The following is a 16,861-nucleotide window of genomic DNA, read 5'->3' on the forward strand; positions in this document are numbered from 1 at the left end:
GGTATAAAAAGAAATATATAATGCACTTAAACTATAGAATAATTTCACCATACATCTGGAAGAAAAAAAACTTACCTTAGTAAGGAAGTAGAATACAGAATAGGCAAAAACATATAATGCAGATCCACCTGACACCATAATGGATCTCCACCACCAATGATAATCCTGAAAAATATTCCATTTGAAATTATAAAAGCAATGGTTTTATTTTGTTACAAAAGCTAAACAATTTTTAATATCAAATTTCATTCATTTAAAAACTTGTAAGACAAATTTATTGTTATGTATTGTCTCCTTTGAAAAAAGGGATTATAATAAGGGGAAAAAATATAAATTTGTTAACTACAGAGGCTTAACACAATCAAATAAACATTTAATTAGCTAACCACTCTAATATGCATTAAAAGTTTCATTGTAAATTCTTTTGATTGGTGTATTAACATTTCATGATTACTAGCTTGCAATATATTTATTAGTACAGTACAGAACCCGTTATCCGGAAATCAGAAAACCAAATTACCGGAACGAAATTCGATAAATTTTCCCGCCATTTTTTTAAAAAAAGTTTTTTTTTCCTCATAAGATTTTAGGATTTTTCTTTCTTTTTTGAAAGATGTTCACCTTACCATCATTTTGGAAATAATCATTAGTGTATTACTTCATCGTTTTTTTCTTCTTTTTAAGATTATTTCTAAAAAGAATTTTTTCTTTTTAGTTGGGTTTAACAATAAAAAAACGGCTTTTTGTAGCGATTCAGAAAACCGGAAAAATCAGTTATCCGGAATAGCAATGGTTCCGAATAATCGGTTCCTTACTGTATAACAAAGCATAATGATCAAAAAAGAGTTATAAATTAAAGAGAGCAATTAAAATAAATTAATATTTCAAGTATCTTTAAAAAAAATTTTTACACATTAAATATTTCAGAATTAACTGATCAGAAATGCAACATTATCTAAAGAGCTCATTTCCTTTAGAGAAAATCAGATATAGGGGAGAGACGGATAGCCCCGCCCACTTAAGGAGTATTGCTTATATTTCTGTATAATATTAAGTAATAATCAATATTTTGTATATTTCTATTGTTTTACCATCTAATTAAATAATGCAAAAAGAATAAACCAAAAAAAGAATAGTTTAACTTAAAAAAATAGAAATTTAAAAAAACATGTTTTTCAGCTCTTTTCAAAATGTGTCGGGTAGCCCCGCCCAGTTACAAAAATTACGTATTTTGACTGTTTTTTCAGGTGTAAATGAAAGTGACTAATGTATTGACAGTAGATAAAATTCATTTATCATTTTTATCACAAAATTATTTTATTTATTACATATGTATTTATATACTTTTAGCGAATTCTATCATTTAATAACAATCATTTAATAACAACAATATTTGCTGCTAAAATGCATATAACATTCAAATTTGAAGCAATAAAATAATAATCTTTGCAAGCGTACATTTATCGACGAAATAAAATTGGGCGGTGATACCCGACATTCATGTGAGTGGAGCTACCCGAAATCCAATTTTTTTGTAAATTTGTAATTACTCAAACAATTTTTCACATATAAACTTCTTTCTTTGTGCAAATTAAACTTAAGACTACATACTTTAATGCTGTATGTATAGAAAAAATTATTTTTTTAGTATTAAAATGAAGTTTAATCGAAACATTCAACCAATTTTTTTTAATTTCATGACTACTGTATTCAACATATTTTCAAAACTATTATTTACCATGTGAACAGCTGCATAAATACTTGAAACTTTGAAAATAATCTTTTTTTAATATAACAATTAATGTCCGATGGCCCATTGACTTGAAAAAATATTCTATACATATGAAATTGACTGTGGCCAGGAGTACCCGACTCTCCCCTATACTTTATTTTTCTTCAAAATTTAATTGCATAAAAAATTTTAAGTTTCTAAAACTAAAAAAAGCAACAATTTAAATATTCAATTTTATACAAATCAAAGATCTTACCTCACCACATAATTGAAAATATACCATTACAATGGATATCTGTGAACAAGATATGACAAGAATAATAAAGACTAGAAAAAGGAATCCAAACAGATAATAGAATTGATTTTCCCATATAGCCTGAAATGTAATGCACATTGTTTAGTATTTCTATAAAATATTTTGAATATATATTTAAAAAATAATAAATAAAGTTACTTACAGTAAATATGAAAAATAACTCAATAAACATAGCACCAAATGGCAAAATTCCAGACATAAGGGTGCTAAAAAAGAAATATTATGATGTAAATAAATTTAAAAAATAACAGATTTTCAGAACAAAAGTGGACATGGAGATTTAATTAGTAAAGTTAATTTAATAACTTAGAAGTGCAAAATTCCATGTTTACTAGCAGGATAACTTAATACTCCCCCCTCCCCATAAAAAAGGTTCAAATAATTTTTTAACTAGGAATTTTAGTAAAATAAAAATTCTTCAACTCATACCCATAGTCAAAGGTCCACATTTTCAGGTGGCCTAAAAAAACTGTAAACAGTGTCCAATATTTAAGAAAAATTAAACCTGAGTTTAGTTTCAAACTTAAAAATCTGATTTTTTTTAGGGGGGGGGGAGGAGATCTCTCTTAACATAACTTGTTTAATTGTTATATTTCTTACCTTGCATTGAAGGTATAAGTCAAGGTCTTTTATATATATATCTGAAAACTTTTTATTATTAGATACTGTTAAATTAAAGAAACAATAGCTGTCTTTAAGTAATTTCATAAAAGCAAAAAGCTGTTGTGTTACTCTCTATTCCGTAACATGTCGGTGCCTGAAAATTGATCCTGGCTTCTAGACAATCTGAACTTTTGAAGAACCTTCCCCACAGTCTTGAGTCAAAAATTTTATAAAAATAAACTGCACATATGTCTATAATAGTAGAAATTTACCATAACAAAGGATTCATGTACCACACTTGTTCTGGTACCTGACGAGGAATTTGGTTTGTGCGTACAGGATGTTCATAAGGTTTTTTCCTGATTCCAAAGTAATAGCCGATAAATACCAGAGGTAATGAGATTCCGAACCACATACACAGAAGGGCTAGCATTGTTGTGAAAGGTACCTAAAAATAATATCAAGATATATGTATTTTACAAGACATAACGAAAACATTAAGGCATAAACTTTGTTCTTACCAGTTTTATAACATTACAGTCATTCACAAAAACAAAACAAAAGCATTTTCGTTCGCATATCTCCGCAAAATTATGGTACATAACATACACACGACTTCAAATCACATATTGAATAAGCAATTATAAATAGCACGCTAACATTTATAATTAAATACTGTTAAATATGAATCATAGATATGAATACTCAAACTGATTCTTAAATATCAGGAAAATAGTTCCTTCACAAAAGAGATGGTTAACAAACTTTTAACTCTTTGGCACTAAATTAAATTTAATTTGTTTAAAATTATGTTATTCTTATAGTACTTATTGCTAAATGATTTTATCAATCATTTTTAGTTTCGTCCATTTTTTCAGTTTCTTATGAACAAATTATCAGCCTTCATAGGTATGAATTTACAATTTAAATTTTAGTTATTTTTTTTATCAGAAGTGACGTTGACAAACATGCAAAAAAAATTTACACTATCTTATCAGAATCAGTTCAAATTAGTTATTTAATGACATTAACAAAATGAGCATCAGCTTTAAAAATACATTTAAAAGAGAAAAGATCACAACAATTACTGAAAAAAGATTTTTATATTTAATTTTTCTTTATTTTCCAACTAGAATTTTTAAAAATTAATGTATGAATATGATCTCCACTGCAAAGTTGTGAAAATTTTTGAAAATTGAAGTCTAAGAATATTAGCTCCATTTCCATTAAATTAATACAATTTATAAAAATAACTTGATTAGCATATATTACACATAATAGTTTAACTACCCTCAACCAAATTAGTTTGACACCAAGGTAAATTTCCTTATTCTCTAAAAAAGGTGAAGCAACAAATAGCAGTTACTCATTGGTCTTTCAGTGCTCTGTAAATAATCAGGGCTGTTAGTAGTAATGTTGCAGGGATGAGAGTAGTCAGAAAGTAAAAAAGAGGAAATCAAAAAAAAAATATATATATATATATATATATATATATATATACAGTGTACTCCCGATTATCCGGGTTAATCACCGGGACAGGTCGCACGGACAATCGAAAAACACGGATATTCCGAAAACTCCTTTTATTAAAGAAAAATCCAATATCAGTACAAAAAATATAAAAATTACTGACATTTGCATGCATAACATCAAACTAGGAATTTTCCTTTTTAAAAAATGTGTAATGCGTCTTCGCCATATATCGATACACATATTTTACGAACCGCAGTAATGTCACCGTAATCAAATCCTCCCATATAATCTAATAAAGTTTCCACAGAGCAGCAGAATGAGAAATAGTATTTCATTCATTTACTACATCTTCTGCATCAGTTACTATCATCACTATTTGATTTAACAACATAACGATGTCTTCATCAGTCAAATACTGGAAGCCAGGCTTACATGCATCACTTTGAAACCTATCTTCTAAATTTTCTTCATCAAGAATTTCGAAACCTTAGATTTCTTTTGCTTGTTCGAGAATACTGTTATCATATTTTTCTTGAACATCTGAAGAGGATTGTTCATCAAGCTGTATGATCTTTCTCCAAGATCGTGACAGATAACGTAGACGATTGTACCTTTGACCATGCTGCTGATATTCTATATACTTCAATCCAATAACGAATATTGCTTCCAAAAATTTGGTAGTGTTATAACTTCATGAATCAAATTTTTTTAATCTTGAAAATGTTTCTCTTTATATTTTCTGTGTGACTGCGGAATGAGCCTGGATAATCGAGAGTGTACTGTATATATATAAAAATGTGACAAAAAAAGCGCGATTTTTAAACTTGTACAACCATGTGAATATAAATCCCGATGAGACTTTTAAATCACGTAAATAATTATCGCATTTAAAAAAATGAGAAAATACAAATCATGATTTTTTAATTTTTTGATCACGATGCATAATTTTTAAATCGCGCGATATTACAACCACAAAAACGAATCACGATATTGGATTTTAAGCTCGCGTGAATACGAATTGCTACATAGGGCTTTAAAAGCTCGCAAATACAAATCACGATATTAATTTTTTATATCTCGTAAGTAAGAATCGCAATGTACAATATTTAAATCACCTGAATGAGAATCGCAACGTTCAACTTTTAAATCAGGTAAATACGAAAATCGAGATTTGATAATAAAATCGGGATTTTAAAAATGCATAAATACAAAACACGATATTGGATTTTTAAATGTCGTAAATAAGAATAATAATATACGATATTTAAATAGCGTAAATAAGAATCGCAATGTGCAACTTTTAAATCAGGTAAATACGAAAATCGATGATTGATATGAAAATCGCGTGAATAAAAATCGAGATATTTGCAGAGCCTGGACTTGTGATTTCTAAAAGGCTTGTTTGTATTGTTTTTGTTTAGACATAATAAATAAAAATTTACAAGATTAATTGAATGAGCAAATAAATATTTTCACTGCAAATCCACCTCTATTTTTTTCCTCTTTTTTTGTTTGTTTTCACGCCAGAATACAAGAAGCAGCGACGTCTGAATTGCGAAAATACGAGCGATCCAGCCGACGGATAAAGAATACGGAAAATCTTATTTTCTGTGCGTGAAATCGGAGAAAATAGCTAAAATAAGTAAAAATGCGGAAAGGTTAGCAGCTAGGACTTAGATTGAATTTTCTGTTTATCTTTGAAAATCGTAAATAAATATAATTATTTTACTTCAATGACTGAATTTTAAAAAAAAACAGGATATTTATTAAAAAAAGACGAAACTTTTAGAGAATCGGAGTTTTTGATAAAAAGGCTGAAATTCGAGAGACAAAAAAAATCTCATCCCTGTATAAAGGTCAACCAGTTTTATCCCAAGGAAATGATTTTTAGAGAAACTTCAGAGAGAGGAAAAGGGACTTCAATAATTTCCCTCTGCGGGAAAATTAAATTCCTCATAAAATATTTTAACTTGAGCAAAAAAAATTTCAGCAGAAATTAGCGGGAAAAATGGAAAAAAAGCGGAAATCCGCGAACCCGCAGAAGAATCTCATCCCTGAATGTCGGCAAGATTGAGACAGAAGTCTTTCCTTTTAGGTTTAAGTTTAACAGAGGGAAAAAAAAAATTTGTAAAGTGACTGTCATGCAAGTAATTTGAGTACCTAAACAACTTTGAATCATGAGCATGTAGTAAATAGCTGGTCAATTATTCATATTTTTTCAATTTGTGATACATATAATTATTTGATTTTAATACCTTGAATTTTTTTTCTTCCTTTTTGCAATGTGCTTATATGATTTATAAGAAAATTGAAGTTACCTTGCTCATACCTAACTAAGGGTCATCTTATGTTAAATTGACTGGTATGCCATAATGATTCTAGCAACTAAAAGGCTGCTAATATTTCTAATCATGATTTAACGAGCTATGATGATGAGAAAAAGATGGAAATAGAATAAAACATCCAAATTTTAAAATTACAAGCATAAAGACAGATGGTTGTGAAACTTCTTGGGGGGGGGGGGGGGGAAACTTAGAATCAACTCTGGCAAATTTTTTTTATCATTTGTGGCAATAGTGGCTTGAAAGTACTCTATCTTTGAACCAGAGATTAGACAAAGTCATTCACTTCTCATGAAAAAGGAGATACATCCATTATTAGTCAGGTCTACGTTTTTCCAACTCCTTTACCAAGGAAACAATAAGGTAAATTTCTTTTTGAAAATTTTTCCAATCAGAATCCAAAAATTTAAGAAGTGTTAATATATACTCATAAAAATAATAAATTTTTGTAAACTGAAGCATATTTTAGCACATTTTACTCCTGCAATAGCAACATTTCTAAGAAGGCACCTTTAGAGAGTATTCAAAAGAAAACATCTGGAGAGCAAAGCAATTCCATTTGTCAGGGAAAATTTTTCTATTAGGGCTTTTTAATTTTTAATGAAAAAGAATGCACTGTAACGAAATTTACAAAACAAAGAAAAACATCTAATAGTTTTAAAACTATGCACAGATTCTTATTAACTTTGAAAGATAAATTTTAATTTCTACATAACTAGTGAAAGATATTAGATTTGATTCCCCATAATAAAATTTTGTATTGGAGAAAAAACATTGAGCACATCTTAAAAGTAATGTAGTTAACATTGATACAATGTTGTTAAAACTTGTCACTAAATTCCCTAACACATAAGCAATATTCCCTAACATATAGCAACAGATACTTAACCCTTAGCAACAGAAACTTAAAATACTTACAGCACCAGAGGATTGTTTTCCCCAAATAAAAAAATTTAAAACAAAGCCTGTTCCAAACACAATTCCTGGATATAACAAAGCAGTCTAAAAAGGAAAATAAATTTTTCAACACATTATAATCATAACGATATAAATATCTATACTAATTTAGAATTCGTAAGTACATTTTATATAAAATAGCAATATTAGTATAAAATTAGCAAAAAAAGAAAAAGAAAATTACCAATTATAGAGGGTCAAAATGATTATTTTTTATTACATTTCATAAAAAAGGTGAAATATTTTAAAATTGGTTTAAAATAAAATAAGACTGCACGAAGGTCTTATTTGAAAATCAGACAACTTTAATTTTGAGATACAGACTCTAAACGTTTATTGAATGTATTTTCCTATATTGTCCAATTTTTGGTGTCCAAGTTCGGTAGCAAAAACTGGAGCAACAAAACAAGTATATAAGTTTCAAAATGCCGGCCAGGTGGCTGAGTGGTTAGTGCTCCTGACTGCGGAGCCGATGGTTGAAGGTTCGAATCCTGCTCAGGGCATGGATGCTTCTTTCTCTCTCTCTCTTTCTGCGTTCTATGTCGTTTCTCCTTTGTGTGTGTGATTGTGTGAATATGACCCGCTCTATAAACGGGTTTGTGGTTGTGTGACGTGGGCGACGCTGATCCACCGTTGTGGCTTCGCCACAGGTGCCCACTGGGTAACGAAAAGAGAGTAGCAGTTCTGGCATTCCTGAGGCCAATGGGTCAATGTCCCAAGTGCCTGCCATTTAAAAAAAAAAGTTTCAAAATAAGACTTAGATGATCTGCATGAAAGTGGAAGTAAACTCCACTTTTGTTCTTTTTTTTTAAATAAACGGAGGTGAACCACCATTTAAATAGTTTTCAAGTAATACTGAAGGCAAAGAAATGTAACAAATTCAAGTTATTAAAATAAATGCAAGAAAAGTGATTTTTAAACATTATTTTGAATGCTAGTTCTCCTTTTATTGTATCTCTTGTAACATAAAATTTTCAATAATACAACATATATTTCGAATAAAACAAATTTTTTGCTTAAGATATTGTTACTGTTAGATGAAATTGTTATGCAACATTGATTTACAATTTTTTTTAAAAAATAAAGTAATATATTTAAAAACATTTCTGTTACAAAAATCAATATATTTAAGTTAAACACAAAATCATTATCTGTGACTATTATAAATTTTAATTATCCTAGGGAAATCAATTTTCAGAGCAAACAAGAAAATATATTCTTCCAGGCCTGAGAGGATTTAAGCTATGGTAAAACAGCAAAATATTGTGTTAATCTTTCTGAGTGCTCATTCAAAGAAATAAATTATTCATTAAATAATTTTTTTTTAAAGTTTTTTCTCTCCAGATTTGAAATAATACCAATTTCAAGATATAGTTTTTTATCATAATTATTAAGCAAAAAAATTTGAATATCACAAAAAAATTCAGTTTTCATTCAAAAGCTATTTAGATCTATTTCATTGAATTCTCACATCATTTTCAGATTACTTATAGAAAGAAAAATAAATCTGTTAATCATATCTGTAATTAATATTTTTTTCATGAATGCTTAAAAATTGTATTTTTTTTACAGTGATTGGGGCGAAATGACTGATGAGGAAAAATATGTTTAGTAAAGATGAATTAAAATTATTGCAGTATTAAAATGACAAAATTAAAAACAGTTGACTGAGATCTAATTCAGGTTTGCAACCTGTGGCTATTTTTCAGAACTTGTTATTCAAAGGTTCAACTTAACATTAACCCTATGGAAGACTTCTATTTTATAAACATAAGATTATTCTTCAGAGGTTGAATAAGATTATTGTTTAGAGGTTTGACTGCACAAGTGTTGTTTAACAAATTATGGTAAACATAAAAAGAAAAGAAAAACATTGAAAACTTACATAAAGAGCAGCTTTCTTCCACTGAATACCTCTTAGAGTTTTATACAAGCGAGCAGAAAAATATCCAGAAACACAGCTGAAATTACAAAACATTTGCAATATATTAGTGTGAAAAAAAAAATCATGCTTTAAGCTTCACTGATAACAGAATAAATTGTTTACCCCATGAAAACATAAAGGAAAATTGCTACTGTCATTAAAGCTCCTCGAGATGCAGGTGAAAGCATTCCAAGCATTGCAAAAACTATATAAATTAAAGAAAGATAAATATCATTTTTTTATTAACAATCACATATTAATGAATATTTAAATACATTAACTATTCAATATTGCATAAACTAAAACATTAGGCAATTTTATAATGTTTAACATTTTTAAAACATGATGAAAAGAAAACAACTAACATCATAACTTACATCTTTATAGCAATTTGTAAATTTTACAACATTTAAGCAAATTGTATGATTTGAGCCACAATTTCACAGTGGTTGAGGACTGTGCTGTCATTACACAGATCCAAAGTTCAGTATCCAGTGGCAGTTTCAAGTTTTTCCAGCTTGAGAGTGACTAGTCTCAACTTATCAGAGAAGTAAAGTCAGCAAATGCACAATACTGGTCATCATGCTGTTGGCTTTCAAATTGTGGAACCTTAACCTCCATGGCCATCCTGGCCAACAATTGGCGGTCGTTAGAACGCTTTATTTCTTCATAGCAACAAAAGATTTGTAATAAAAGAAATTAAATATATAAAAGAGCAACTTGTTATTTAGAAGCTTTGAGAAATTCACTACCTACTTTCCTTATCTTATTAAATTTGATGTTTAATAGATCACTTTATTAAAAACTAATGAAAAAGTTCGTTACATTTTTATAAGCAAAACTTATTTAAAAAGTGAAACATAAACAAAACTATAATATGATTGAAGTTACAAATGAATTTGTTAATCATATTATTCATTTAAATTTTGGAAATTACAAAGATATTAGGTGGTTTTTGAGTACATAAGGCAATTAGAGCTACCACAGATTCCTGACTAAAACTCCCTCAAAATATTCATAATTAATTATATAAATGTATAAGGAGTTTTTAAGCGATATAAAGCAATCCCAGCTAAAATATATCTCAGAATAAATTCATACAAGAATATCGAAAAATATACACAAACAAACCCTTAAAATAAATTAAAAGTAAATTAAATGAAAGAAGACCATGAGTTGAAGTAAATCTCCAACTTTATTTGCCTATTGAAATCAATTCTTTTTTCTTTTGCAGAAAAAAAACACTATTAGAAAATTTAGCAAAACATTTTTTAACGTTGAATAATGTTTTGTACCCAATTCAAACATTATTATATCAATTAAAGAAAAGAGAGAAATTTGAAAAAAAAAAAAAAAAATGCTTACACATTGTAATAAAAGTCATTAAGAAAATTTGTATTCCACTGCCAATGACTGCAGCAAAAAGTTTTGGGTAGCGAGGAGGTCTGAATACATCACCATGAACTAATTTCCAACCAGTTTCCTCCATTGTATCTTCCTATTATAAAAAACAAAGTTATATAATAATATCTTCATCAAGTTTTGAATGCATAACAATGTAGATAATTAAATTATAAAAGTAATAATTGCTAAAAAAAATAATAAACTTATTGTATTAAAAATCGTGAAAGCAAGTAATTAATATATTTTACATGTAACACATCGAAGAAATTCTAGTTGCATACAATTACTTTTGATTCAAAAATCCGAACATTTTTCTCAGATATAAGAAATTTCAATTTAAGATTTTGCACCACTGTATAAAAACTATAAGAAAGTGGTTGTCAGTAAACAGAAGTTGAGTTAAATTATTTTGTCATTAAGGGTTTCACATTAAATTTTAATTAAAAATATAATTAAGAGCAAATTTATTACCAAAATATTAATAATTAACCAGATAGGACACTTTTAGCGATATTATTTTATTATCTAGCTAGGAAAGTCTAGGTATTTCAATAAAACTTGGCAAATGTTGCCTTTTATGTAACATAAAACAAGAGAAATATTTAGAGATTTTGCCATGAAAGCAGAATTTTCAATAAAGGAAAATAAGTTTAGAAAAAAAAAATCAATAAGCAAATTTCAATTTCTACATAATATAATATTAAACCAAACAATGAATTTTAAAATGCTATTAATAATAAATTGAAAAACGAAAACATTTTCAATTTTTAAAGTAAAGTAAATTATCCCAATAATTTATTTATAGATTGAAAAAAAAACTGTATCTCACCATATCTTCATTTCTATTATATTTGGCAATATCTCGACGAAGAGTTCTCACTATAATCATAGTGAGTATGCCTGAAAAATCAAATTATTGTTTATTTTTGAAGTACTTTTTACATTATAGACTCATTTAAATTTTCAATCTTAAATTCATTAATATACATATATAACATTACATAAAACAGAACTTATACTAATAGTACATAGTTTTGATTATTCAAAAACTAACAAACTTGTTTTAATCTCTGAGCAACACTGCACAGAATCTAAAATAAAAAGAAATCCACACCAGATTTTAACTCACTTGACACATTATAAAATTATATGCTTAATAAGTTTTAAGTGCGAAAATTTTCAACATTATTTTTTAAATAACTCTTATATTTACATGGATCTGATTAATAATATATTTATAGATTTATAATATTCAGATTTAAAAAAATTTATAATATTTAAATAACAAATTTTATTACTAGTCAGGATTGCAGGATTGAATATATAAACGTATTCTATTAATAGTAACATAGTATGACTTTTGAAAGTAAATAACTTCCAATTTTTTATGCTTCTTTTCTTCCTCATGTGATACTTTTTTCCCTTCATTAGATGAAACCTATTATTTTTAGAATATATTCTGAGATTAAAATGAAACACTTTTTGGAAACAAAGAAAACATGGAACACTAAAATAGTGTTTTTATGTTTCCTTTCCTTTGGAGTTACCATTGATTATATGAAAGAGTCTTTTAAGATATTGCATTTAAAAAGTATGATTTTTAAATAAAATATTTAAAAAAATTTAAATTATGCTTTCTAAGTTTTTAGAAATTTAGAACAAAACTATTTAAGACTGCTTATATTGATATTACATTTATTTTCCTAAAGTTATTCTCAATGGGATAGTTAAAACCTTAATTCATTAAAAAAAAAAGTCATTTTCTATCAGCTTCAAACTTTCACTAACAACAAAGATAAAAAAAAAAAAAGAAAAACTACACACAAACCTGATAAGAAAAATACAACCACCACAGAATTAATTGTAGAAAACCAATGAATTTGAACATCAGACATAGCAAGATATATATCCCATCTTGATGCCCATCGTACATTACTTTCCTCCCAGCTTATTTCATAAGTGAAATATAATTTTGTAGATCCTATTGGTAAAGATAAATAAAAGATATCAGTAAAATTTTAAATTATTAATTAAATTAATTTCCTTAACTTATGTATTAATTATAAGAGCTTTTATTAAATATAAAACTAATTATTAAAAAATAAATTCTTATAATCAGTTTAGGTAACCGGACATAATTCAACTGTTTTGCTGTATTAGTTAATAAAAAATGAAAATTGCCAAATTTTAATTAAAATAGGCAGTTTATCATCAATTACGCTTAAATGAAATATTATTGCATTATTTATAAAATGAATACTATCAATTTTTAAATCAAGATTATTCGATCAACTTGTATTTCAGTTAAATCTTGATGGATATTCTAAGGAAATTAAAAAATTATGGGAAGTTTTATAAAAATCAGCATAAAAAAAATCATTAGAACCAGAAAATACGTACATTGAACTATTAAAATGCAGTTTTTTTAATATGCTTTTCACTGATCTGATAAAATAAGTCTAAGTCTTGTCAGGATTTTCAAATACACTACCCTAGAATATTTGAAGAGACACTTTCAGTTTTAGAAATTTTTAAAAAATTTTCATACTTCTCAATAAAGTTTAAAACTTTCAAAGTTGTGGCGGACCAGCAATAAATTACAAACAAAAAAGTGCTAGTGAATGTCAGAAAACATAGCAATAAACTTGTAACTTGCATCTATTGTTTTGATATGCTAAAACTGCACAACATTTCGTACATTTTGTAAGTCTAGCCTAAATGGAGATATAGACATTTTTATAAGAAACTAATGCTTCTCCTTTTTTTTGCTATAACTATAAAAATAGTTACAAAAATTAAATAAAATTTAGGAAGCAATTTTTAATTAGTAACTAAATTGTTTTAACTAAATTTAAAAGATTGAATTTTTTTTTACAAATTGTTCAAGATTTGAGCACTTTCAGCAGAGTTCCAGAACATGGGAACCAGCTCAAAAAAAACCAAGCAGGTTTTTCCAGATTGGGCCCAGTTAAAAAATCCATCTTTATGCCCTTCATGTGGGCTTAATCATATTTTATTATTTGTAATCAATTTTCTTAGCAATTATCAAACCAAATTGTTCTTATAAATTACCAAATTATTGTTTTACAAATTTAACTTAATTTAATGACTAAATTATAAATTATGATTAAATGAACTAAATACATGAAAAAATATGGTGCATGATTAAAAAAAAACATTGCTAAATTATAATATATTACCAATCTTAAAAAACAAATTATGCGTAATATGCATACAAATTATGCTGATTGCATAATTTATTTGGATTGTAAACCCTTCAGGTTGTTCAAATACATCAACAGATAATATATATAAAGCTATTTTTCAAAATAAATATATTTTTTGACATTTTCAGTTTTAAAAAAAATTGCCTTTAATTAGATTGCAATTGAAGAAACAAGGTAAGTGCCTCATGGTAGATTAAAAGAAAAGTGTCTTTACAACTGTTTTCTTTTTATTGTTAATGTTATGAATGTTAAAATAGAATTTCAAAACTGATAAAACAAAATTAAATTTTGAAAAAAAAAATCTTTTTCTTCAATTTATTCTCTTATTTTAAGTTGAAAACCAAAACTTCTCATCTAATTACTCAATTATTCTCTGTTTCTTTTACGACCGCTGGACCAAAGAGAATATTTTTTTTTATTTTAGATTCATTCAAAACTGTGAAATCACTTAGGAACTGAAAAGCAGAAATATTTCAATAAAAGAAAATAGAGAGAGATTTTCTGATATTTTAAATTTTCAGCTTAATGAAATTGTCATGACACTTAGATTAAGTTTATATTTTTCATAACACTAAGAATTATTTCAGTTAATTCATCAAAATGCAATTCACTACACATTTAGAAAGTAGAAAAATGACTGAAATAGTTATTTACATATCCATTTCTTTTGTTATTCCCTGATAATCAAACAATATTTTTTAAACATGGACTACATGTTACATTCATATTTAGTATAGATAAGTATACATGTAGAATATACATAAAAAAAACTATCTTGAGGTAAAATTGGGTTTTTTTCATGAAAACACTCAACCACAAAGGCTGGTTTTTTTACGTAGTTCTTTCAAACTATGCATGAACAGAAAATATAAATAAATAAAAAAATTTCACAATTTTACAGTGAATTGTATTTGGTAACTAATGAAACAAGTCTTATTTAAATATCTTAAAAATTTAAAAAGTTTCTAGCAATTTTCTAAGTAGTCTTTTTAAATTTTGAAAGAAAGCTATGAATGCAGGTTTACCACAAATTTAATTTCGTAACATAAGACAAAATTTTATAGCAAATGATAGTACTTTATAATAATCGTATATACACCAAAATGTGATGGTTAAACGGAAGAAAACAGGTGAAAGAAAACACTTGCATGAAAGATAATCCCTAATAATGTGGTGTCATTTTTAATAAATCTTGTTTAATAGTAAAAAAAATGACTTCATTGAAATACCACTTATTATCGCTAGAAACATTTAATTGCTAGAAACTTTTAAAATATTCAAGATATACAAATCAGACTTTTTTTAATTACAGGGTGGCCACTCAAAACATATTTCAAATTTCCCTGATTTTTCCAGGTTTTCCAGGTGAAAATCTTAAAATTTCCAGGTTTGTGTTTTTTTCCTTTATTCTTATAAAGTGTAGGATGTGTACAAGAAAAGTGTCTGTATTATAAAATATCTTATTCAAAAAAAAAATTTTTAAACATATCTTGAAAAAAATTTTATTTTTTTATTATTTTTAATGTTTTGGTACAACATTAATTTTTAAAAAATTACGACGTGGAGAAAATAATATGTTTAGCTTGCAGAATATATTGTTTTTATTGAATAATTTTAATTGTTTTTATTGAATTTAATGTATTACTTTAAGTAGTATTTGCTCAAAGTGCACCTACAAAATGACAAAATCAGAATCACCAATAAAACCTTGGATAAGTATTGTTTAATATATTTTCATTAAGGAAAAGAAAACCGTTTCAGGTGATTATATATCAATAATTTTTAATAATTACAGTGGCTCCCAAAAGTGATCACTCACTTATAACTTATATTGAAATAGGAAATAATAATTCAATAATTAAAATGAATATTTCACAATGGGTATTTGATAATAAGATTTATAATCTATTCTTAGCAAAACTGCACGGAATATTTTAAAAACAAAGCAAAAGTAAATTTTTTAATCAAATAGTAACAAAAATGTCACCCCATGAAAGTCATCGTACATTTAAATGTTTTGGATCTCAGAATTAAAATTACTGTGAATTGCTTTTTTTATTTTATTATTTTTCATTTAATTTTTTATTTCTTTATTAGCAATTTAGTATCAAACCTATAATAGCAAAATTATATTTTAATTTTTGTTGCTAACTCCATAATATTTTATTTTATCTTTTAAAAATGACTTGTGGTCGTAATAAAATAGACCAAATTTGATTATTTGTCTTTATAAGAGGTAAATCAGTAATGAATATGTTAAATTAGTTTATTGTATTCAATTGAACTGTGCAATATGTGATAAAATGCTTAAAAGAAGGACTTCATATCAGAGATTAAAATTATAAATTTTGTGGAAAAATTCATAAATTTGCAATTGAGTGTTGTAAAAGTTTCTGTAAAAATTTAAAAAAAATATTCTGCACGAATTTCACCTGACAAAAAAAAAACTTGTTACACGTATTTTCAACCTTTAAAAGCTATTGTAGATGCTAAAGGAAACTCCACTAAATGTTAATTTAACGAAAAATTAGATTTACTAATAGACTGAGTTTTTTCTTTAAAAGTGTATGATGACTTTTGTGGGATAAAGTTTTTGTCACTTTTTGATGGTTGATTCCTTAAAAATAAACTTTTCCTTTGTTTTTAAAATATTTCATATTGTTATTTAAAATATTTCAGTTTTGTTAAGATTAGAACACATTTTTTATCATTAAATATACATTCTGAAACATTCATTTTAATTAATGGATAGTCTTATTTCATTGAAAGTCATAAGTGTATCAACACTTTTGTGAATCACTGTAATTACATTTCAATATAAAGCTGTACTGTATACTGCATTATACTATATTTCATCTTACCAGTGCTTTTTATAAAATTCAC

At 26.6% G+C, this 16,861-nt stretch overlaps 1 protein-coding gene across 8 annotated transcripts in view; it reads right to left on the minus strand.

Annotated features, from left to right (window-relative positions):
• The window catches only part of TM9SF4 (transmembrane 9 superfamily protein member 4), a 57,956-nt gene that overhangs the window by 1,328 nt on the left and 39,767 nt on the right, over nt 1–16,861 (minus strand). For all 8 annotated transcript variants that reach the window (XM_087155970.1, XM_087155964.1, XM_087155963.1 and 5 more), the window contains exons 9-18: nt 12,580–12,732; nt 11,581–11,651; nt 10,713–10,845; nt 9,471–9,552; nt 9,309–9,384; nt 7,385–7,468; nt 2,924–3,099; nt 2,191–2,254; nt 1,989–2,108; nt 76–165 (exon numbers count right to left, since the gene is read on the minus strand). In XM_087155970.1, coding sequence (XP_087012096.1) covers nt 76–165; nt 1,989–2,108; nt 2,191–2,254; nt 2,924–3,099; nt 7,385–7,468; nt 9,309–9,384; nt 9,471–9,552; nt 10,713–10,845; nt 11,581–11,651; nt 12,580–12,732 — 1,049 coding nt within the window. The remainder of the gene's footprint in view (nt 1–75; nt 166–1,988; nt 2,109–2,190; nt 2,255–2,923; nt 3,100–7,384; nt 7,469–9,308; nt 9,385–9,470; nt 9,553–10,712; nt 10,846–11,580; nt 11,652–12,579; nt 12,733–16,861) is intronic.

This window comes from Parasteatoda tepidariorum, chromosome 12 (genome assembly GCF_982258835.1).
Source record: "Parasteatoda tepidariorum strain Cologne lab strain chromosome 12, Ptep-v5.0, whole genome shotgun sequence".
NCBI classification, from domain to species: domain Eukaryota; kingdom Metazoa; phylum Arthropoda; class Arachnida; order Araneae; family Theridiidae; genus Parasteatoda; species Parasteatoda tepidariorum.